Below are 24,635 nucleotides of genomic sequence, written 5' to 3' on the forward strand. Positions count from 1 at the left end.
CAGATGATTAGCAGGGGTTCAAGGATCACACTTTGAAAAATGTAGTTCCACATTTGCACCTGATGCCTCCCTTGTTTTCTCAAATTTACCCTTGCCTCATTCCCTAGTTCCCGCTCTCTGGCCACAGGAATACTGTGGCTCCCAGGAGCTTCCTGCTCCAACTTGACTTTCTACCTGCACCAAATCACCTCAGACCTTCACTCTGAGTGTGTTTCCTCAGCTCACATCTTTGATTAGTTCCCCACTGGTGACGCAATGTGTCTTTTCTTCTTTAGCCTGGTATCCAAGGCTTCTGAAATAGTGTATTGAGGTCAGGGACAGGTTGAGAAGAGGGGTTATCAGAAAGAAGTGACCCTGGATGGGAGTAGTCTTCTCAATCTTTAACATAATTAGAGAATACCCAACTTTTGTAGCAACATGGACAGGACTGGAAGAGATTATGTTGAGTGAAATAAGTCAAGCAGAGAGAGTCAATTATCATATGGTTTCACTTATTTGTGGAGCATAACAAATAGCATGGAGGACATGGGGAGTTGGAGAGGAGAAGGGAGTTGAGGGAAATTGGAAGGGGAGGTGAATCATGAGAGACTATGGACTCTGAAAAACAACCTGGGGGGTTTGAAGTAGCGGAGGGGGGGGTGGGAGGTTGGGGGTACCAGGTGGTGGGTATTATAGAGGGCACGGATTGCATGGAGCACTGGGTGTGGTGAAAAAATAATGAATACTGTTATGCTGAAAATAAATTTAATTAAAAAAACAAAAAACATAATAAGAGAAAAAGTATTGAGGACATTAAAAGTACTTAAAATGTTTGTGGATCAAGAAAGCCCTGAGGCTTAGTGACCCCTGGGAGGGAACTTCCTCTCACTTCCTCCCAGGCCCCAGTAGCCTCATGGAGGCACCGAGGTCCTTCCTTAGAAGGTGCTCACCATGGAATGACTACTCTTCAATCAGAGAAGAGTTTGCTCTCAGAAAATCAAAGTAAGCACCAAGGGACAGACTGTGGTAGGGAAGGGTGGAAAGGAAGGCAGAAAGTAGGGCAAAGAGGAATGCGGGGTTAGAGGTTTGGGGCAAAGAGTATAGAGTGCAAAGGGTACTAGAAACCCAAGAAGTTCATAGGCAGGAGGGTCTGAGCATGTCTGAGGCAGGCCTCTAGCGCTCACTTCCCAAACTTGCCAATTCTAGGTAGGGATTACTTGGAGAAGGCAGAAACAGACCCTACAGTGCCAGCCTCCTATGGCGGAGTGATAGAAGGCTCCCTACAAGACCAGCAGTATCAGAGATGCTAATGTTGAGGAAGTTTCCTTACCTTCACTGCAATCAGAAAGCAACTGATGCACAGAACGCTTTCTCCCCTCTCTCCCCTCCCTATCACCCCCAGTGCAGCTGAGCCTCAACCCTGCTTTCTTTCTGGGTGTTCACGCAGCCCAAAGAATCACCTATCATCTACTTGAATGTATTTTGATGGATTATGACCATGAAATAACTTACCTGAAAACTGTACTACTTCTAAACACTAGCATGGGCAAATGGATATGATTCAAGACACATTCTACAAAGAAAAACATCAACAACTCTGAGTTAAGATTGTGAAAAACAAATGAGGAAGGTAATGTCTTTTCTGGGGAAATCTGTATCAGAGATAGATGACTACAGAAGGCAATTTTATTATGATGCAACTAATGGGGAAGAGTGGGTATGAGTATCACTTGTTTTGTCACCTGTGGGTCTTATTGGACAAGCAGTTTGAGGATGAATCTCAGCTATGGGCTACGTGACCTTGGGCAAGTCTCATACTCTGGGACCAAGTAATCTACCAGGGCCCTTTGAGCAATGACATCCCATCACTAACTTACAAACCCCTCAAGGGCAGAACAATATTGTTCTATATTTCTGCATTCCCGTCACCTAGCGTGATGTCCATGGCATAGCAGAAAGGCTAAAAGCAGGACCCAGATGTAAGATGGACTTGCATTTGAATTCTCACTCTGCTACGTGACCTTAGGCAAGTTTCTTTAACCTTTCTATACCTCAATTTTCTCACCAGTAAGATAGGAACCAAACTATCACCTGCCTCCCAGGGAAGATTAAATAAGAAAAAGCAAGTGAAGAGATTAGATGTTCAATCATAGGTACTCAGAAAGATGATGAATTCTGAGCTTTGAACCACAGAAACTTTTATAGGCACGTTTAATTCCAGTAACAAAATCTCAGGGTTGGAATCCAACCCTCTCTCTAATATTTGGATCCTCTCTGCCACATACCCAATAAGCAAGCTGTTGGCATTTCAAATTTTGCAGGTGGTTCTCCCTTGTATGTGTTTCCTGATCTCTCTGGGACTACACCCAGAGCACTCTCCTTCTTTGCTTTAATCCCTTCTTATAAAAAGGGTTCATCTCTAGACCCATCATCATTCTGGTCACTTTTCTTTAACTAATCATTCCATGTGCAACCCAAAGCGCTTATCTTTTATTATGCAAAGCTGTCAGTTGGATCATACAATGTCCAGACTGGTTTAGTATGATTAAGGGGGCATAGTCACTGGAGCTAGTAAAAGACTGAATCTCTGCAGTTTGAAAAAATTACTCTCAAACGCTTTTTACATATTCTTTGGCAGGCAGGAGCTGACATAGTAAAACCTGTAATTCTCCATGTGAGGCTTTAGAAAAACTGATAGAAACAGGTGAGATTCATTTGTAGGACAGGAACTATGGACTTTAATATTAATACAGTCATTCAGAAGGGAAAGTCATTGAGCCTGTGAAATTCTGCCATCACTGCCCCTTCCTAGCTCACCTGACCGGACTGCTTATAAGGCATTGTTTTTAAGGAAGGGCCTTGGAGCCTTAAACATCACTGTCCTATCCATACCACCAAGACCACTCCTCACCCTTCCTGCCTTACCTCCCCCCACTGCTCTGCCCAGAGTGGGCATCCAGTTAGACTCCTCCTTCCCTGTCCCCTGGCTGTCGCTTAGTCCTCTGCTTCCTGGCCTTCCCTGGGAACACCAACTCTATTTCCTCTGCCTGAGCTCCAAGAACCACTGCCATCCCACTCCAACCAAAAGGAACATTCCCTGCTTTGACTCTACTGGCCCATTGTTATTTTGCTTCTTTGGCTCTGAACCCGGACAGCTGTATGCCATTCATTCATCCTTCGGTGCATATGTCTTCTCTCAAGTGAGGGACCTAACTCCCAGCACAGGGCCTTGCATCCAGGAGGTGTACTAAAACATTTCATCAGTTTGTTCTTGTAAAAAACAGGGGGAGAAGATAAAGAGAGGAAGAAGGCAAAACAAGATGGCCTGCAGAGAGTATTCAAAAAACCATTACTCTAGCTAGGGAAAAAATGGAATGGAAACCATATCTGTAAGAAAGATCAAGAATCTACCTACTCCTTCTTCTTCTCAGTACGAAGTCAGGTTATCTGGGCTAGGAAGCGGTCCCTCACATTCTGGGAACACACAGGAGTTAGGGGAAGATAAGAGACAGAAGTGGAGATAGGCTGATGTTGTCATGGGGTGCGCTGTTTGGCTCTTGCTTGGTGCTAACCCATTCTAAATAGGAAAAACAATAGCACTGAAAATTATTCCGCTAGTGATACAAAAGCAGGTGTGCCCCATCCACACTTTCTGCTGCTCCATGAACCCCTGTTCCAGTTTGATCCTTAGAGACTGATTTCCATTGCCTTTAAGCCCAGCAGGGAAGAGAAACTTGAGCACATCTGTTGGGACTGAATCAAGGGAGAACAGCCACAAGGGTGATGTGCCAGGCCAATTCTGACCGCAGAGGTTTCAATGGTATCTCTTTGTCACTCGTGTCTATCCTTGGTTTTCATCTTCTTGGTTTACTCTGCTTTGGGCCCTTAATGGGCAAAATATTCCTCCTTGGGCAAAAACCATGCGCGGAATTGACTACGCGGCAAGCCAGCAGGCAGGCAGGCAGGCAGAGGCCGCCTCACTGTCCTGCCCTCTCCCTCAACCAGCTGGCATTCCTGTCTCTTTGCCTTCTTTCCCTCCCTCTCCTACCTCTTTCTCTTTCTCCTCCCATCCCAAGATGTCAGTTCCTCTGCTCTCCATCTTCAAATCTCTCTCCCTTCCTTCCTCTGTCCCAGTTGGCTATCTGTCTCCCTCCTTTCCCTGTTTTGGGCTATGTGCACGTGCCAGTCTGTCTTTCCCCTCTCTATGGAAGCATGCGTGTATGCTTCCTATCTCTCTCCCTGCTCTCATTCTCTGTCTACCTGGCTCCTCTCTTGTGTGTCTTTTCTCTAGGCTACCTGGACTGGGAGCCAGAAGGCTCCGTTTCCAGTCCAGGCACTACATTAACGAGCTGCATGGTCGTGGCCACATTATTTCACATCTCTAGACCTCAAGTTCTTCCAGAATAGTGTAGGTTAGATTAGATGGTCTTTCAGGTCTCTGACAGCTCTGAGGTTTGATCACTGAATGAAACAGAACTTGGCAGACCCCCAAAGCAGTCACTATTTTCCAAACAGGAGAATCATGCTGGGGTCCCAACAGCACGAGCACCAGGGGGCGCCCAAGTCCAACTCAGAGGATGGGGCTGCTGAACCAAACCACACTAATGGAGGCCTCCCTTTCTGCTAGGGCGCCAGGGTGCTGGGCCTTGTCCTGGTCTCTCATTCAGTCCACTGGGATAGGTACTATGATCATTCCAGAAGCACCAGAGATGGAATCCCTTGCCCAGTCCTGCAGCCAAGACTTGGTAACAGGATTTATGCACAGGCGTCTTTTTTTTTTTAATTTTTAATTTTTTATAAACATATATTTTTATCCCCAGGGGTACAGGTCTGTGAATCACCAGGTTCACACACTTCACATATGCACAGGTGTCTTACCGCAGAGCCAGTGTTCCTAGGCAGAATCCTGTATTCCAGCCACGGACGGTTGCTCACTAGCTCTCCACTGAGGCTGCTGAGTCAACACCTCTGGACCCTGAATGTGCTCAAGAATCTTGGGCCCACACCATACATATCAGTCGATTCTCTCCTCCCTCCAGACCCCAACTCTGACTTCTTGTGCCTTGGCCTACAACTGTTCCATCACTACTCTACCGCCCTGCATACTGATGGCACATTCTGCTTGAACTGTTCTTTATAGTTTCATATGTGGATGTCTTGTTCTAATGAACCAGGCATCTTGCCAGAGCATCACATAGTGCGGTTCCAGGCCCACGGAAGAAGACAGAGCTTTCCGAAGAACTGATGAGCGCCAGCAGACTTCATGAGCCCCGAGGCCGTGTCCCTGTATCCTCCACCTTGTCTGTAAATACCTGGGAGCCACGAGACGTTCCCATCAGCATCCCTGCAGGCAGACTACAACTACACATGAGCCATTACCACACAAGCCATGGGGGTAGGGTGTCAACGGTGTCCACCCCACAGATACAGGAACTGGAGGTCTTCTGATCATAATTCCAGCTCAAGTCAGCAAATATAAAGAGAATTCCAGCTTCATGGAAGATGGAGCCAAGAGTTGGGAAGTGCACGGAGAAGCAGCAGCCATGGTTTCTACTCTTTAAGAGATAGAGAATCGATGAGATGAAACATGCAAAATAAAGATGATAAGTATATAATGTTTCCGGGAGTCGGGAGAGCCAAGTCCAAGTCTTTCACCCTAACTGTAGAGTTCCTCATGTCCAGAAGACCTCTGACACACCAGCTCAGACACCTGCTGGGCATCAATGACTGACTAGGAATAAGCCAAGCACTGGAGACCCACCAGTGGATTTGGCAGCCCTTGCTTCTCCACACTTGCCTGTGCTCCTTTGGGCCAGTGTCACTGACACTGGGAGTGGGAGCCTGTCTGGGACAACGGGGGGATGAAGTTATGTTCCAGAAGTGAGAGTCACACATCCAGAACAGAACAATGGAATTACCATCCTAGGGATGAACCCATCACATCAACCTCATAACCTTCTACTTGCTTTTTCCTCAGTGCCAACAATATCATTGGTATGGTGGAGATGAATTGATAGCATCTCAATTCCAGAAATACTCTCATTTTTTAATTAACATACAATGTGTTATTTGCCCCAGGGATACAGGTCTGTGATTCATTAGGCTTAAACACTTCATAGCACTCACCATAGCACATACCCTCCTCAATGTTCACCACCCAGGAAATACTCTCATTTATAAGAGCATGACACAGAATGGCCCCAGCTGTAGCTTTTACTATTTTTTCTTCCTAGCTTCTGCTTCTGTGTGGATGTCGTGGTGGCCACAGAAAAGTCTGGATGTCACGGAGGCCTTTTGCCCAACCCTCTCGCAGCCCCTCTGCCCTCTCTCCAGTGCCCACCTGGGGCAACAGCCACAGAACAATTGGGAGGGCAAGGAGCACACCAAGGACACGGTACAACCTGCAGCCGGGTTCCCTCCATGAGTCACTCCATATTCCCTGAAATAGTCACAGGCCCGTGTGTGCCTCTGGAGGCTGGCACCTCACTCCGTCTCAATCACAGATGGACTCCGTGCTCCCTTCTGCCCTGGGATGATGTATTTATCTGGAGAGTTCCGATGGCACGAGTAGGCAACTGATTCATTTCCTTGTCCATTCCTGGCAGGCCCCACAAGAGTTTGGGAGCCGGGACCAGCACATAAATGCCTTTATGTGCCCTGAGCCCTTCTCCTGAGGCTCAGGTGTTGCCTCTGATGTCTCAGTCACTTGCCCCAGCCTGGGGCAGCAGGGGTGCCTGCAACAAAGCTGGGCAGCCCAAGACTTGGAAATGCTCCTAAAGGTCTGTGTACTCCCAGGACTGGTTGCCCAGTGAAAGGGTTCCAGAGGGTGTCACAGCCAGTGACAGGATACCCTGCTCTCCCTTCCCCCTCCCTCTGTCTCAGGGCACCCCACACTGGGGCCCCTCCCAACAGCAGCTGCGAAGGGGACCACACTCCAAAGACATGTCCCGCTGGCTCTTGTATTCCCTGTGTATTTCAATACACTTTTTGATTACAACTGGCCGAGTCCACAGAGGGTAGAGGAGTGTGAAATGTTACTTTATATGTACAAACTTGAAATTATGTGCTGGCCACAATAAGGTCTGACAGCTTGAGTGCCTCTTGCCTGTCACCCTTGCCTTCGGTCTCTGGCTCCCAACCACCTCTCCATGCCCCAGAATACCCATACCAGAGCAAAGCTCCCAGGGGTCCCCAAGGAGACAGAGAAAGTACGAGAGGAAAAGTATGGGCTATTTCATTCAAAAGGGTATTCGTGGCAAGGCTTTCCTTTCATGGTTAAAACATAACCATTTCTTTATCATTCATGGTAAAGGGAAAAGCTATGACTGGTGTAATAATGCAAAAAGACAGATTAAGCCAGAAATAACCTCTAATCATTAAGAGCCCATGTTTTCAATCTCGTTTGCCAAGTAAGACCTGGCCAAAGAATCCCCTGAAGGTCCTGTACCCCAACCACACCCCAGCTTCAGCAGACCACAAGCATCCTTGATGGAGAAGTGAGCTCATTGTGCATGGTCCAACTCTGACAGTGCTCAAATACCAACCCCCCGTACCGCTACCCTGGACTCATCTAGAAATCTCCTGCCCGAGTGAGGGTCATACTCTCCCACAAAGAAAACCAGCCATGCAACTAGAAGGAAGTGCTCTGTCTCCCCTTCCCCACCCCAGAGATGTCGCCGGCCCATGGGAGGAGGGCTACTTAGGCAAGAAGTCCAGAGGGTACGTGTAGGGTGGGGTGGGGGGCAGCTGGGGCTGAATGACCCCCTTCCCCCAGGCAGCAGGGGTTCCCAGACCTGATCCCCCCAGGTCAGGGCCTTAGGGTCAGGGCCTCAGGCTGTCTGCATGCCTGGGATGCATGCCATGTGAGGGGGTGGGGGAGGCATTACCTGCTGCACATCCTGCTGGAAGACGCAGAGCTGCAGCCGCTGGTGGAGCCGCACCTTGCGGTGCTGCCAGATGCTCTCGAGCCGCCGCTGGTGGTGCAGCACCTCATGTACCACGTCCAGCACCTGGTGCACTGCCTTGGAGTAGTTGGCCGTGGCCGTGAGGGACTCAGAGTTCCCAGGGCTCAGGGGCCGCTGCAGCACATCCAGCAGGGCTTTGCCATCCTGGCTGACCTGCAAGAGGGAGAAGTCAAATTGAGGGAAGCTAGGAGCCGGCAGGGGCCCAGGGCATTGGGGAGGGTTGGCTGGCTTGGGGGCTCCCTTGCGGGGACCCAGAATCCCAGGACACTGGAGGCATGCACCAGCCAGAGAGGCCCAGTGCTCAGCCTGCAGCCTGGGGAAGGGCAGAGCACCCGAATCCTGGGACAGGGGCTGCTCAGTCAGTGTCTTTCCCTACCCTTGCACTGGGTAGGGACTCCCTCTGCCTTGATCCTCAGTCCCCAGCACTCAGAACAGAGCCTGGGACATCGCATGTGGTACATCTTTTGACTGATTCACTGGGTAGGTCAAGTGGCAGAACTTCAGTTCAGAAATGAAGCAAAATGTAAGTTAATGCCATAAACCTCTCTCCCTCTTTCTTCTTCATCTCCTCGACCTAGCTGTGAACATCTTAATGTGTGACTGGAGGCAAGTTACTTAACTTCTCTGGGCCTCAGTTTCCTTGTCTGTAAAATAGGGATAGAAAGGGGACAACCTCACGGAGTTGTGGTGAGGACTGAGTGAGTTAACACGGGGAGTGTTCAGAACAGGGCCCGGCAGGAGGGCTGGCTCTGAATTCTGCTTTCACCATCAGCATCTTTAGCAGCACCATTTCTCTCTCCTGTCTTCCTGATTTCCTCATTTTCTTTTATATTTACCCTTCTTTTGCACTCCTTCTATACAACTTCTTTGATTTCTCCTGAGAGTGGTAATATCCCTGTCTTTCCAGAATATGCAGGGTTAAGGGAGGGACCCTAAGACTACAGACCCACTAGGCATGCTCATATGCTCCCCAACATCCACCCTCAGTGCTGAGACCTGTGGGGCTGACAGCCCCTGTCATTCCTTATTGGAATCTGGGTACAATAACAGGCACCCATATTTCTGGAAAGAGACATCATTTCATCAATACCTGTGGCTCTCCAGTGCTGGCTGAGGACCCAGTAGACCATGCATCTTTTCAGTTTAAACCAGGGGTGACCAGGGATTTTAAGGCCCTAAATTGAATTGGTTGATGATTAAATCAAAGTTGGTTTGGAGTTGAAACGGTCTTTCCTTTCTAGCAAGGTGGGGAAGTAAGCGTGCTCCTACCTCCTGCCTTATAATGATGAATGAGGAGCTGTTTGCTGGGCTCCAGCCTCCCTCCACCCCACCCTCACGTCTGATGATAGCTTGCTGAGGGTTTGGCAACACACTGGCATCTGTTTACCACCTGTTCATGGGGCAACCAAAACGGTGTGGGGCTAGGAGGGCAGGTGACTAAGAGGAATACTAGGCAGAGAGTACTGTAGCTGAGACAGGAGAGGAAGCCGGGCTGGAAGCATACAGCTGGCTAGATGACCACCTCTACCCACATGCCAGCCTCCAGAAATGCACTGCCAGGGGAGGTGAAGAGCAGTGATACAAAGGTAACACCCTCCAGAGATATGAGTAAGACAAATAGCCTGTGGCCAAACCCAGGAGAGCTCTACTCAGGGAACTCTGAGCAGATGGGCTCTTTGGCACCGTGCTATGTCCAGGTCCAGGGTGGTTAAAGATGAAGGCCAAGTCCTAAAATCCAAGTCAACAGAGCTCTAGCTCTCTGCCCAGTCTGCAAGTGCAGGGACAGGGAGGCAAGGGACAACCCACTGACCTCTGACGTGGGCTTGGAGGGAGTGTCTGTGTCCTCCAGTGCTGGGGCCTGAGAAAACTCAGGGAGAAATATCGTGTCACTCTCTGACACAAACACCCCCCTGCCAAGTGAGATATGAATCTCACTTGTACGCTCTATGTTCATATCCTACGAGGAGTAAATTTAGAAATTCTTGACCCATGGGCATTCTTGACCCACAGTTCTTTTCTAAGAGAAAGCCTTGGGCCATTTGGATCAAAGCTGATGAGATCATATCTGGCCCACAAGTCCTCCCCAGTGCCTCCTCTAATACCAAAACACGATACCATTTTTTTTTTTTAAGCCCTAATTACTGTCAGGCATGGGGCCATGGACATTACATGGGCACTATCTTTGTAACTCTTCCAACTATAGGCAAGTGTTATCACCCTTATTTCACATAAGAATGTGAGGCTTAGAGTACCTAGGTAACTTGCCTGAAGTCACGCCAATAAGCAGGGGGTTAAAAGTCAAACTTCCGCTTTGACTGTGGCAAAAACCTTTACTCTAACCCAGAAGCCCTTGGTTCTTTGACTTCAGCATGTGTGCATCAGATTTCCCCAGGGTAACATTAACTAAAATATAGGTTCCAGGTCCTACTTCTTCACATTCTGACGCAGTCTGAGGCAGAGCACAGGAACAAGTCTGAGGCAGGTAGTCCCAGAAACCACTTGGAGAAACACAGCTCCAACTCTCTTTGCCGTATGGGCCAGATGTGAATTCACTTTCCCCTCCTCATTCAGCTTCCTTAATTAGCTCATCTCTTTATGGCCCTCAGCCTCTCCCCCAGAATTCACACCAGTTAGTCAACTCACTCACTTGTGTATGTCCACAAAGATGCACCCATAAACCCCCTTCCTTTTCCTTGGAAAGCAAAAGACCCCCCACACCCCGCACTTGAACCATGCACCCAGACTTAGATTTTTCAGTGAAATAGTCTTTTAACTTGTCCTTCACTTTCCTGGAAGCTTCTCACTCCTGCAAACACTTCTCTCCACCCCATGGTGAGTTCTCCTCTGTACTTTCTGGTAAGAAAATGGGTATTTGTTGACAAGCCTCTTCATTAAAGAGGTGGCAGGCCTGGTGTGTATAGTGTATACACCTGCCCACCAGCCAGAAAGCACCCTGAGGAGCACAGCCTTGCTTCCTCATATTTGTGTCCCAGGGTAGAGAGTCTGATCTTCACGCATAGGGTGAGAGAGGTGTATGCGCATGCACATGCACACACAGGCCCGTGTGCTGAGGTGGAGCCCACTGAAGGCTGCATTGTCTCTGCTTCCCGGCTGGAGATCTCATTATTCATAGCTCAAGGATCTTAAAGATGTCTCAAAGGGGAAAGAGATGACGTCTTTCTTCTTTGTCCTACCCAGGCTATTACACAAGGTACAGGTCAGTGCTCTTGTTGCTAACCCACATCCACACACCCCACGACCCCCGCGTGTCCTGCAAGGTCCTCACCTCTGTGTAGGCCTGGGTCACCTGCTCATACAAGGACTGGTGGTGGTGGATGGCCAGCTCCAGGTCCTGCATCTCGGAGGGCAGGCCTCCCTCACTGCACATCTTGCACCAGGCGTCCACTCCCGACAGGAACTGGAAGGACATAGCAGCTGCGTCAGTGCGGGAGCACTGGGGGCAGGCGATGGACCTTGGGAAGAAGCATCAGGACCTCTGGGAGCCTCAGAGGCCAATGCAGAGGGTGGAGTCTTTCTCTTTAATTCTACAAACATCAACCCCATGAAAGAAGCCAGACACGGCACCTTTGTAGAAAGTGTGGTTTCCACAAACAAGAATGACTTTTGTGAAACCTTTGGGGTGCCAGCCACCTGTGTGTTCAACAGGCTGTACCCACACACTGACTACAATGTGTGCGGACAGCTCGCTATCTTACATGTATACCTCAGAGTTTCTCGTCCTGTGCACACTCACAGGCACACGGGAGAGGTTGCATGCCAGGTAAAATGGGATGCTTCTCCATGTGGACAATGGGTTGTGAGGAGGAACAGAGAACATCCTACAAAGCCATCAGGTACCCCAAGAAACTTGCAGAGGCCACTCCCACAGGGGATGGAGATGAATGTTCTCCGAGCTTCCCACTGTTGGGTCAGTATGCTTCAGGCTGTGGGAGGGGAGGGACAGCTGAGGGGGACAGACAGCACCATGACAATGGCGGCACTGGTTCTGGGGATGTGATAGAGAGATAAAGATCTCGACAGAAAGCAAATTATTTAAAAATTAAAATTAACAACTGTGGAACACCCTGGGTCTCCATGCACAAAAGGTGAGCTAACTGAAATCACTCAGATTTATTGGGTGGAAAACCACACCTCTAAAATGCAGATAATTCTTCACCTAACAGTCTGGAATGGTTCTGTCTGTGATTCCTCTTGCCTGGGTGCACAGCTCCATTTAAATTAATTGCCTAAATACCTTTTTATCTCGTTGCCCAGAACAGCCCATATGAGGACAATAAAGAGCTGCCTAAATGAACGGATAATAGCCTTGAAAAAATAGCCTCAAATCTGTTGTTTGGTGTGTGTTTGTTTTTTCTCCCCAAGCTAAAAGGAAGCATGGTTTATGATTTTCCCTGGAGGACTGGTACTACCTGAGGAAATTGCATTAAAAAATAGATACAAATAAAATTGCTTCTGATCCAAAGCAGTCTAAGCCAAGCAACATCAGCTAGACACTGACTCCGCCCATCACTCCCGGGTTGGGCATCGAGCTTTCCGCAACCCCTGGAGTTCCAGTCCAGTGTCTGTCAGCTCACAGGCCTTGGCCTGGTGGCTGTCCTGGGGAGTTTTTCATTCTAGATGTTCTTATGCCATTAGGCCAGCTCTTAACAATTCTGGAAGTGTGCTGGGTGCCATCCAGCCTCAGACTGCATATGCTTGCTAACATCTCAGCCATCTCAGCAGCTTCTTTGCTCCTCCAACAACCATTTCATGGAGGAACCTGAAAGCAACTTGACGTTCGTCTGTCGACCATGCCAGAAGCACCTCTCCAAGGCCCTTTGGATTTCTCTGTAATACTCTAAAAGAGTATTCTAAGAATCCTACAGCAGACCACACAAAATGGTCAGCTCAAGGAGAGAAAGGCAGGGATACAGGAAGGGAAGCACTGAGTCTCCCTTGCCAATCTGGACAAACTTTGAACAAAATGTGCAAGTGGTAGGGTTGAAGAGAGAGCTGGAGATTTGACATGAATGCTCTCCTGGGCCTGGGCATGAACTAGTCATTATCAGTCATTACCACCATGATTGTTAAAAAAAAGAGAAAAAAAGGTCTACATTCCTTTCAATGTGTGGGGCTGCCCCTGAATTATGACACAAGTATTTCAGTCCTTGGGAAGGTCTCAGGATTTCTCCCTTACCTCACACAGGTGAGGGAAATATAAACATACCAGGATAATATGTTGCATAAATACAGTAGTAATGTCTAGCATTTAAAAAGCACAATAAGCGCCTTACATGTTCCATCTCTAATTCTTATATTAGCTCTGTGAGATTTATGATTATCTTGCATTAGAGATGAGAAAACAAGCCAAAAATGGTGAGGTGATTTGCCCGAGTTAATGCTTGGAAGCTACATGTGCCTGGCCACAGAGCTTAGACTCTTTCAATTACCCCATGCCGCCTTCTGTGTTAGGTGGGCCCAACGCAGGGAGAGATTTAAGGTATTACCACATCTAGGCCTCTCCACCATCTGTACCCTACCCAAATGTCATACAAAGAAAGGAATTTAGAGGTTAAAACTACAAGCTTTAATGTTAGACACATCTCAGGTGAAATCCCAGCTATTCATGGATTGTGTGATTCTTCACAGTGGTGTATTAGTAAATGCTTAAACACCAGCATATGTGTGTGTGTGTGTGTGTGTGTACACACAGAACATAAGTAATACTAAAATGTAGTAAAGTAACCAAGAGTGACGAGTTTTGAGTCTCTATTACCTTTGTTTTTAATATATTTACTGTAAATTTATACAATTTAGTTTTAAGTAATGGCTATGTTTAATAACCGGTTCACAAATTTCCAGAACATTTGACATTTGGCTCTCCGTAGGCTGCTTAGAGCCAGCTCCAACACACTGCCGGTTCCTGGGCAGGTCATTAATCTCTCTGAGCTGCCATGCTCTTCTCTGTGAAATGGGAGAGTAATGTCACTGACCAATGCAAGTAAGTAAATAGAAACAAATACTTATTATTTTTATCCACTGTGTAATTATTACATTATCACTATCCATAGCAATGCTTCTTGTAAGATTAATTTCCCCCTGCTCTCAGCACTCAATGATCAGTATCTAGATTCACTCCTTCTGTGTACGCTCTGGGAATGTGGTCAGCACACATGCACACATTCACACACACAACCATAAACTACCAAACAGAATGTAAATAGCTCTAAGTCCCTTCTTGTTGGGATGTTAAGCAAAGCCACCTGGAGTGACCAATGTGTCCTTGTGAGGAAGGTGGTAGAACACAGGTTACCGCTGCAATGACTCAGCAGGGTCTTGATTGTTTCCGGGAGAGAGGAGGGGCTCTCTACACAGACAGCGCTTGTGTTCCCACCCTTCCAACCAACAGCCCCCACAGCCTCTCCCTTGGCCTCACCTGCTCAGCCTTCTGGTGGAACACTGCAGACATGGCGAGGATGGTGCTGCGTTCATCCAAGGCAGCTGCAAAGCTCTTCCACTCCTGATCCAGCTGGGTGGAAATCTGCTTGATTTGCTGCGATGCATAATGACCGGCCTCAGAGAGGCGGGAAGCCACGGACATGATGCGGTTGATGTTGACATAGGCGTTCTGGGAAGCAGAGGAGGGGGAGCACTTAGTGGGGCGAGCTAGAACGACACCCACTGAGCACTTTTGGGGGTGAGTGAGTATTTGGGGAAGGAAGCTACTCAGAACAGAAAGTTCAGCCATCAGTCAAGATTTAAATGAAGACAGCAAATGAAGAGAGCATATTGGAAGAATATTCTTCCAATAATAATTATTATTGGGTAGGTATGCTACGTTATGTGCTCTGTATGTACTAGATCCTTTTAAATTTTACATCCTGGGCACCTGGGGTAGCCCAATTGGTTAAGCATCCAACTCTTGATTTTGGCTCAGGTCATGATCTCAGAGGGTCCCAGGAGCCCTACAATGGGCTCCACACTCCATGGGGAGTCTGCTTCAGATTCTCTCTCCCTCTCCCTCTGCTCTTCCCCTGCCTCTATCTCTCTTTCTAAAATATATAAATAAATCTTTTAAGAAAAAAAAAACAAAAAAGAATATTCTTCCATACTAAAAGAACACATCTGAAAATAATGATGTACTGTATGTTGGCTAATGGAATTCAAATTAAATTTAAAAACAAACCAAAATGGTGGAACCCTTTCTTATCCTTACTAGACTTTGAGATATTTCCTTACCTAACTCCAACAAGGCATCTGTGGGTTATCCCCAAAAAGCATCTTGTAAGGCTCTCCTGGCCCTGCTGACTTCTCTCATCATGTGTTTTGTTTACAATCATTCCCATCTTTGATTGCCAATTAAAAATTCATGACCATGTGTGCTGTTTCCTACCAGGCCAACAGAAAACTCTCCAGGAAGGAACAAGGCAAAAGAAAAACCCCACAAACATAAGACAGTAGCGAGCATGATCATTTTTAACTGCTATCTCCTATTAATTGTCTGAGGTGTCAAAACAATCAAGTAATATTGTGGCATCCACAGGGAGATTTTCTGAATCACACAATGTCTGCCTGAAGAAGGACTAGGGCGGTGAGTTGCTTGTGCACCTTTGTTCTTTGTTGCAAATCTTCTCCACTGACAAGAAATATTCTTCAGCAATGGTGTTTTCTCCTGTTTCTATTATGAGCTCAGGAGTAGTTCATTAATATCAGGTAAATGAAGGTTCTTTATTTTCCTTCCCCTCCTCCTTCATGTTCCCTATTCATCTTAACTGTCCCTGTCCTCAAGCCCTCCATCCCAAACCTGAGCCAAGTTGATAAGGTCTCTGTTCATTTAAAAGGTCTCTGTAGAAGTTTAAAAGGTTAAGTGTAGTGCTCAAACACAAATTCATTCTGATGTCTAATGATCCCCGTGTGTAATCTCTTTCTTTAGTCTGGCCTAAGACCTTTCTGATGCAGTACATTTCCTTAACAGAACTAGAATACTACTCTTGTTATTTGAAATAACTATCCTTCAAAGATTGAGGAATCATTATCAGCCCTGTTTTCTGAGTTAGGACACAGATTCTACTTAAAATTAAGCTCTATTTATAGAACTGACAGAAAAACCAACTCTGTACTTGGAAAAAAAAAGAGAGAGAGAGAAAAAAAAGTACCAATTTTAGTAGTTTTGTCTTCTAAGGGAATGACATTTGGATTACGCCAAATTTCCTGCTTGTGTACTTGTCTTAGTTTGGGTTGCCTCCAAAGCAGACCTTGAGACAAGAATTTGGGTTGGATGACTTATTTGGAAGTGACTGCAGAAAGCAAGGTGAGGGAGAGGGCAAGTCAAAGAAAAAAAAGGAAAGAAAATGAATAAAGGATGTATTTATTAATGGGTTAGTTCTACAAGCAATTAGAGTTATCCCTCCTGAAATCTTTTTAAGCAACTGTGTAGAACAAGTTCAGGCTGTCTCACTGGGAGGTGAGGTATATCTGGGGAATTTATGCACCAAGTCTGATTGCTCATGGTTGAGGGTTCTTTGGAGTAACTCCATTTCCAGCCTGACCTACACACAGGCCAAGCACATCTCCCAGGTCAGAGTGACCATGGGCAGAAAAATACAGGAAGCTATCAGTTTCTATGGGAGCCACCTGCCTTTGACCTTCAGGGCTGGCTGAGGAGATGCAGGTATGACATTGACAGTGTGTCATAGAGCTGTCCTTCCAAACTGGATTCAAATCTTGAAAACCTTCTTCCCCACCCCAATGTATCCAGATTTATCTAGTGTTATTGGGTTTTCCTGTCCTGGGAAAGTCTTTGTGTGCTTTGGCCAGATGGAAAGCAAGGAAACTAATAAGACCTGGGCACTAGCTTCTCCCAGGGTCCGTCCTGGACATCCTATGGATGCCCGGCCCATTGTCATCACTGCCTCTTTACATTCCCTCCCCACAGAGAACAGAGGGAGGCACACTTCTGCTCACTTTTAGGAAGAACCTTCTAGCTCTTAGAGATGTCTAACTGTGGCTGCCTCTGGATGCTGTTAACACTTTGTCACTCATTCAAATATTTATGGAGAGTTGGCCAGGCTCTGTGATGGGGGCTGTAGGAGATCAAAGAGGAATGAGGCAGGATTTCTGCCCTCAGGGGCTCACAGCTGAGACAAGAGAAGTCCTCAAATAACTGCAATTTAGAGCAAAATGAAGTAAGTGTTTCTACAGAGGCGGAGGCAGCTCACTGTGTGGGTGCAGGGCTCAGAACCACCAGCGGTGATGTTGGGAAGGGGCTTCCTGCACAGAAGGGGATGGTGAGGCTGGCCCTCCTCCAAGGCCCTCTTCAACCCTGAAGCCTGTGATCACAAATGAAAGCGAAAAACAAACAAACAAACAAACAAAAGACCACAGCTTACATTTCACATTCTAGAGACTAGCACAGTAAATGCCTTTTTGTTTCCTTATCAGTGGGCAGAGAAATGTCTTACTAAAACTAACAAATGATTATGCTTCACAAAAGAAGTAGAGGGAGTAGTCCTCACAATAGAGGGATAAATAGAATGTTGACTCATGAATTTGCTCATTCTTCTTCCCTATAGCCTCCTTTCAAAATACCAAAATACTGCAGGCAAGTCATGTGGCCCAGGTTCATCATCATCACCTTCTTCTTCTTCCTTGGGCCTAGAATCTTAGACACATGCATAGCTAGATTCTAAACAGCAGCCAAAAACCAAAAGAAAGGAGAGGAATGGTAGAGAAGGTCTCCAATGACTTAAAAGGAAAGAACAAGGTTGAAGAGCTGGGTTAAGAGCAAATAAACAGGGGTGCTTAGTCATTATGCATAAATGACATGTCATGGCCTTTGGTCAACCCATCCCTGTGGTTCTTCTGTGTCACTCTTTAGGCATCCATTAAGGAGCATTTGGAGTCATGTTTGTCCTGGAGATGTGGCCAACAGGAATAGATATTTTCATTCTTTACGACCTCTCCATTCCCTACCAGGTGCCTCCTCCACGCCCTCCAATCTGGCCCTGCTATGCTTCCTTGTCAGCCTAAAATGGCTTTCCATCTGCAGAGCTGTCCATCAGTCAGAGGCACCAAAGTCACTTCACCAGGAGCTGGGACACAAGAGTTATTCTGGTCCAGCTTTAACACTCACCTAAGATGTCACCTGCCTCCCCCGTGCCTCAGATTCTTTATCCTTAAAAGGACAGTCTTGGACTAAGTAATCTTAGACATTCTATTTGAATAAGCAGGATCAGTTTCAGAAGGAATGTAGAAAAAACTTAGGAAGTCACAGTTTTCTTCTATCTTTCTTATTTATTTATTTAAGAGAAAGAGAGGAAGTGGCAGAGGGGCAGAGTCAGGGAGAAAGAATCCTAAGCAGGTTCCATGCCTATCACAGAACCAGATACGGGGCTCTATCCTACAACCCCGAGATCACAACTTGACCCTAAACCTAGAGCAGGAGGCCCAACCGACTGAGCCACCCTGCTGCCCCTCTTCTGTCTTATCTTCAGTGCTGAATAAGGGAATACTGACTAAATCTTTTCTCCTCCCCAAGCCCTCTTCTATGGAGAAGGAAAGGCATAAACTGAAGAAACAAGGGTAACTCAAAGATTTCAAGTGTCCATGTGCAACAGGGAAGTTTTAAACCAAAGAGCAACATGATCTGATTTATGCTTTTATTTAATTAATATATTTATTTATTTATTTAATGCTTTTAAAAGACTGCTCTGGGAGTTCCCAGGTGGCTCATTCGGTTAAGTGTCTGCCTTCAGCTCAGGTCATGATCCTGGGGTCCTGGGATTGAGTCCTGCATCTGGCTCCCTGCTCAGTGAGGAGTCTGCTTATCCCTCTCCCTGCTGCTATATTTGTGCTCTCTCTCTCTCTCTCTGTCAAATAAATAAATACAATCTTTAAAAATAAAAAAATAAAAGATTGTTCTGTGCGCTCAAGGTTCAGCAAGGAGAGGTCTGCAAAGGGTGAGACAGAGACTAGCACTGCCTACAGCCTTGGCTGTCCACATGTCTCAGCCCTTCTTCCTGGCTTTGCTCTCTGGCCTGTCATGTGTGGGCCACAGCAGCAGCTGGGCTCCTTGCCGAGTTCTTCAGCCTCTAGGGGACCAAGGACTTGCTGCTCCCATCCCTGTCTCCTAATGAGCCCCTTTCCCTGAGCCAAGCTTCCTAGACTAACCAGTATCTTATTTAACTGGTCAGAAGTGAGTAATGTTACTAATAATTATGGCTTCATGAGTATTTTCTTAATCCCTTACCTCAAAACTGCTTAATTAATTTAAATCCTGCACATATATGCAGTGCAATTAATGTTACCAGTATTCACGTTATCGTGTAGCCCAAGATGTAAACAGGATCTACTCAGCGAAATGCAATGCACGTGGAGCACCAAGTAGGGCATGACCCACCCCATCCTACCTGCTGCCCTGCCAAGGCCTCTCCCTCCCACTGTCACTTTGGTCACAAATGGAAAATATAACTAAATTGCGGCAAAAATCTCGCTAACTCAAAAGCCCTCTATACTTACATCCTGCCTCCTTTTGTGGCCTAAATCCTGTTTCCCTGCTTCATTCCTGCAGTCATTAATTGGATGTCACAGGATGGATGGCCCTTCTCCCAAGGCCTTGCCCCTGCCGTGAATAACTGAAATCAGCGAAGTAAGCGGTCACCCTCCTGGAATAACCAGTTGGCAGAATCCTGACGAAAGTTTTTGGTCCGGCCAAAATGTTCTCACTTTGAACCTGGTTCCTGGCTGCCCTCACTGGCTACAAAACAGGAAAAGTTGCCTGTAAGATAACTCTCCATTTAAAAACCCAGCTAGGGGCGCCTGGGTGGCTCAGTGGATTAAAGCCTCTGCCTTCGGCTCAGGTCATGATTCCCAGGGTCCTTGGATCGAGCCCCGAATCGGGCTCTCTGCTCCGCAGGGAGCCTGCTTCCTCCTCTCTCTCAGCCTGTCTCTCTGCCTACTTGTGATCTCTGTTTGTCAAATAAATAAATAAAAATCTTTAAAAAAAAAAAAAAACCCAGCTAAACTTTCTCCCTAAATGAAGTTTCCTTCGCAGTACACTCTGAAAGAGATATTGGTTCTTCTAGAAATAATAATTTGATAAAAGCTATCATTTTGGTCATCTTAAACCCTGGGCCAGGGGTTGATGGCAAGAGCAGATTGTTGTGTATTACTGGAATCCCACTGACTTCGCTCTTAAAAGGAGGGGTGAATTTTACACTTTGGTCATAAGTCCCCATGTCGAAACAGAAACTCTCTCCCATGGGTTACATGAGATGACATAAAGCATTGAGTCTGTTGTCTGACATAGAACTGGTAACTCGAAGAATGACATCTCTTTTCTCTCATCCGGTTCTAGAAGGCTGGTATGAACTCACCAAATTAAGTGTGAACCAAATCCAAGTATTAGTAAAAAGCATAACAAATAGGAAAATCTATCAACTATTCCAACAAGAGGCAGATACTTCAACAACCCTAAGTCCCATTGTATTTCACAGAGAACATGCCACAGTGTCCCCTCCTGTCCTTGAGGAGGAGTCTCTTTCCACATGAGCCTGCTGTGTGTGTCCAGCACTATAGCAGGCAAAGCTGCTCTCATCGCTTGCTGGGACACTGCCCTGCACACCCTACCACCTCTGCTGTCAGGGACCCTTTCCCTAGGGTTCAAGGGTCCAGGCCCTGAATTGTCCACAGGTCTTTCTTTCACCTAGAGAGATCAGAGATTCAGAACCAGCAAGCAACTCACTCTGTGAGCCATGCCCTTGTGACACACACAGTGTCCTTTCATACCTTAAGGTGGAAAAGCAGTGTCTTTGTCTCTTGGGATAGCCTTCTTAGGGCATCTCCACTACTTTGGCATACCCAGAGTACAGAAGCAGGCATGCCTTGTCCTCACAGAAGGCAACAGATGCTTTACCTCATCACTGACCCTGTTGTCAAAGGTGACAGAAGCTTCCTCCCCAGGCTAGGCCTGTGGCCCTTCACTTTGTCATCCAGGGGCAATGCTTCTCGTCTTCAGAGGCAGAGGGGAACAACTGAAGAACAGTGTCATCTCTGGGAGGAGTGAGTTCTGCCCATAGGGTTCTTAATTGCATTCCAGTGAATAGGCTGCAGCTTTTAAATTATTATTAGGAAAATAGAAGTTGTGATCCCTTAAGATCAACACAGGAGGTGAGGTACAACGGCCACATAGGGGCCACCTTCCTGAAAGGGGCTCAGTCCAGACACGTCCTGGAGGCCTTGACTCTCCAAATCCAAAAGTCAAGGGAGGGAAGCCAGGCAAACACTCGGCCAAGGGTGGAGGTACTCAGCAAAATCACTTGGGTCAAATGCAAAACGAATTTGATTTAACGAATGTTAAATCAAAATGCTAAACACAAAATATATAAATAGTAGGGCCTCAGCTGAGAATGTATACATTACTAACATTATGTACACTAGGGAAGAACACCCAAATGTTACTAGTTACTGAATGCTTACTTTGCACAGATAGGCATGGTGGTAGGAACTTCTCTAGGCTTTTTTTGTCATCTCAGTTCTTTTATGTATAGAGAAATGTTTAAAAAAATTGGGGGATGTACATATTTTTTGTAATTGGGGGAAAATGTTCTAAAACTATACAGAGGAAATATACAGTATCTCATCGCCCAGCTCTTCTTTTACCACTGATGTTATTACATCAAAGCATCAGCTATCTATGGGTGTTGGAACAAAGAGGAATTTATATCCAACCTTTTATCTTTATCAAACTCATTCTTTCTATTGAGACACAAAGGTTGTTTCTAGTTTTGGGCTTTTTTCCTCTACAAATAATAGTAGGGATTGTAGAATATTTTTAATTTTAATAGATTTGTTATTTTAAATATTTTTTAGTTTCACGAATTATTTTAATGTATCTTTAATGAGTCTGGTCAGGTTGCTTTCCATGAAAGCTGTATTTACTAGCTGTATTTACTCCTCCATCTCTTTTTACCTTAATAAAGCTTGTTGTTTTTTTTTTTTTTAAAGTACGGCACAATTTATAACCAGTGAAATAGGTAAGTTTTAATGAACAAATACTGCTTTAATAAGAAAAAGAATATAAACATACTTCATTTAAAGTTTTTAGAAGCCAAAATCATAGAACAGTCTGATTTTGGAGTTAGAGAAAAACAACAACAACAACAATAAACCCAGACATTTCTTGAATCTACCCAGGAGGCGTCTGAAACTTTGTAAAGTCAATTAGGGGGTATGTTCCAAGTCACTGAAAAAGAGGCTGATGGGGAGAGGACCCTGGGCTCCTGATTCTTAGTCTGCATGACCCCTCTGTTTATAGCTATCTTTTTCTCATGCCCTGCAGCTTATATTAATTTAAGTTTTTGTTTTGTCACACTCAAAGAGAGCCATAAGAAAAATACTTGGAGATCTGCCCACACAGCTTTCAGAGGCTTCGTGAGTAGCGTTCAGTATCAGTAAGAAGACAGATCGTGCCAGAGCAATGGAAAAAGCTGAGCCTCACCTCCTCTTTCCAGCTTAATGACACCATATGTATTGCTTCCATCTTTGCTCGTATCAGACCCACTTTGGGTCCTGATGCTGTTAAAGCATCAGTTTATGATTAATTAGTTTAACATTACCATGTAAACCTGCTGATCCCACCTCGAAACATATGGCCACTGGGATAGTAACATCTGGAATAAGAACTGTCCATGCTTGAAACTACTACAATGGCTCGGAGATGTGACGGGCTCTAAATGAAACCTCCAACTTCTGCCTCCCACAAGCCACAGGGTGCCCTCAAGGGGGCCAAATAGGGCAGTTGATGAATGACTATCTGGTCAGGTCTAGCCAGACAGTAGGTCAAACCATGTGGAAGCCATCTGTCACTGTCAGGTGGAGAGAGGAAAGAAGTTGGAGCAGCCCTGGAGCTCAGCAAAGATAACATTGGCCTGTGAATCCCTCTGTCCCTCTCCCCTGGCTTGCTGTAGCAATGTTTCCTCCAGCAATTACTTTACAAACCATTAAGCAGCCATGAAAACAAGTGCCTGGCCATATGTCCAAGGGCCAAGGAGACCCAGGAGCAGATTTCAGTCAAAGAGAAACCAGTCTCCCTCTCCTTTCTCAGCCCCAAGTGAAACTTCCTCAGAGGGGTGAGTGTTTTTGTAGGAGGCAGCATTATGGGATTCACATGCTAGGGAGGAATGGGTATGGCTGGAATCAGATCTGGGATACCACTGGGTAAAAGTAGCTGGGATCAATGTAGCTCTTCTGGATTAGAATACAGTAATTTCAGGCTGCCTTTAAGATTGAAATCAGAGAGGGGTGTCTGGTGGCTCAGTGGGTTAAAGCCTCTGCCTTCGGCTCAGGTCATGATCCTGGGGTCCTGGGATGGAGCCTCACATCGGGCTCTCTGCTCTGCAGGGAGCCTGCTTCTCCCTCTCTCTCTGCCTGCCTCTCTGCCTACTTGTGATCTCTGTCTGTCAAATAAATAAATAAAATCTTAAAAAAAGAAAACATTGAAATCAGAGGCTATAACACTTCATGGAAATATACTTACCAGTATTTTCTCCCCCAGATCTTTCTTGAGTATGCCTGGCTATTCAGAGCTCAATTTGTGCATTGGCACAACCTGGGAGCTGGTTAAAAATGCAGAATCTCAAGCTCCTTCCCAACTTTCTGATGAGAATCTGCATTTTAATGAGACTGTCCCAAGTGATGTGTATGCACATAAAAGTTTGAGAAGCTCTGTAGACAAGAACTCTGAGAACAAGGAGAACTGTTTCTTCTAGCACTCCTGACCCTGATGATAGTACTTGAACATTTGCCAAGCACAACATTCTGCCAAACGTTTTGCTTAAAATGCAAGATCATATCTCATCCTTATAACACCCCTGGAAAAAGGTACTATCATTATCTCCCCCATTTACAAACACAGTGGCAAGGCTCTAAGAAATTGAAACAACTTGCCCACGGTCATATAACCAGGCAGGAAACCAAGAGCAAAAGTTAGCACCTCGTGCCCATGCTCTTTCCACCATGCTGTTTTACTTTGCCATAGGTGTGAAAGCAGCTGGGCTGACCAAGGCTGTCCCTAAAGGGAGAGAGGAGATGATGAAGAGAGTTTCTCCCAAAGATTCAAAGACTTGCATCTCAGAGAAGCAGGGCTCCTGGAGAGAGAACTCAATAAAAATTTTCACATCTCTGAAGTCTCCCCTATGGGGCCCTTGACTTGTCCATGACTTCCAAGAGTAGCTCAACTTTAAAATGGGCAGGAGTCTCTTGTCCTCTCCCTCCCTGGAGCAATAATCTGCACTTGAAAACCCAAGGCCAGTCACCCTGAAGAACAGGTCCTGGTCTCTGCAGAATCTCTGGAAAGCTCAGGATTAAGGCCACTCTTTGTTCCTTTAATTGATGTCTTGCTTTATTGCTGGAGTTTATATCTACTGTGTTATTCAACTATTCATTCAACAGTGCAAGACACTGTGCAAACAGGAAATAAAACAAAATTCCTATGCACATGGAGCTTACATTTCAGAAGAGTCAGAGCTTACATTTCATTAATAACTATTTCTTAATAGTTATTGATAAATTAATCACTATTTACTATATCTTTCTTATTTCAATTCTGTATAAATTATAGCTGAGAAAAGTGTAGTATGTGATGGGTCTGGGAAGTCAAGGCAAGCTGACCCTTGAAGTCAGGGGTGAGACCTG

General features: G+C 46.0%; 1 protein-coding gene across 23 annotated transcripts in view; it reads right to left on the reverse strand.

The window, feature by feature from the left end:
- The window catches only part of KALRN (kalirin RhoGEF kinase), a 659,936-nt gene that overhangs the window by 364,251 nt on the left and 271,050 nt on the right, over window positions 1–24,635 (reverse strand). For all 23 annotated transcript variants that reach the window (XM_045088796.1, XM_045088794.1, XM_045088793.1 and 20 more), the window contains exons 7-9: window positions 14,380–14,571; window positions 11,230–11,361; window positions 7,866–8,096 (exon numbers count right to left, since the gene is read on the reverse strand). In XM_045088796.1, the coding sequence (XP_044944731.1) occupies window positions 7,866–8,096; window positions 11,230–11,361; window positions 14,380–14,571 (555 nt within the window). The remainder of the gene's footprint in view (window positions 1–7,865; window positions 8,097–11,229; window positions 11,362–14,379; window positions 14,572–24,635) is intronic.

The sequence above is a fragment of the Mustela putorius genome, unplaced genomic scaffold (genome assembly GCF_011764305.1).
Source record: "Mustela putorius furo isolate JIRA1106 unplaced genomic scaffold, ASM1176430v1.1 tig00003834_pilon_pilon_pilon, whole genome shotgun sequence".
In the NCBI taxonomy this organism is placed as follows: Eukaryota; Metazoa; Chordata; class Mammalia; order Carnivora; family Mustelidae; genus Mustela; species Mustela putorius.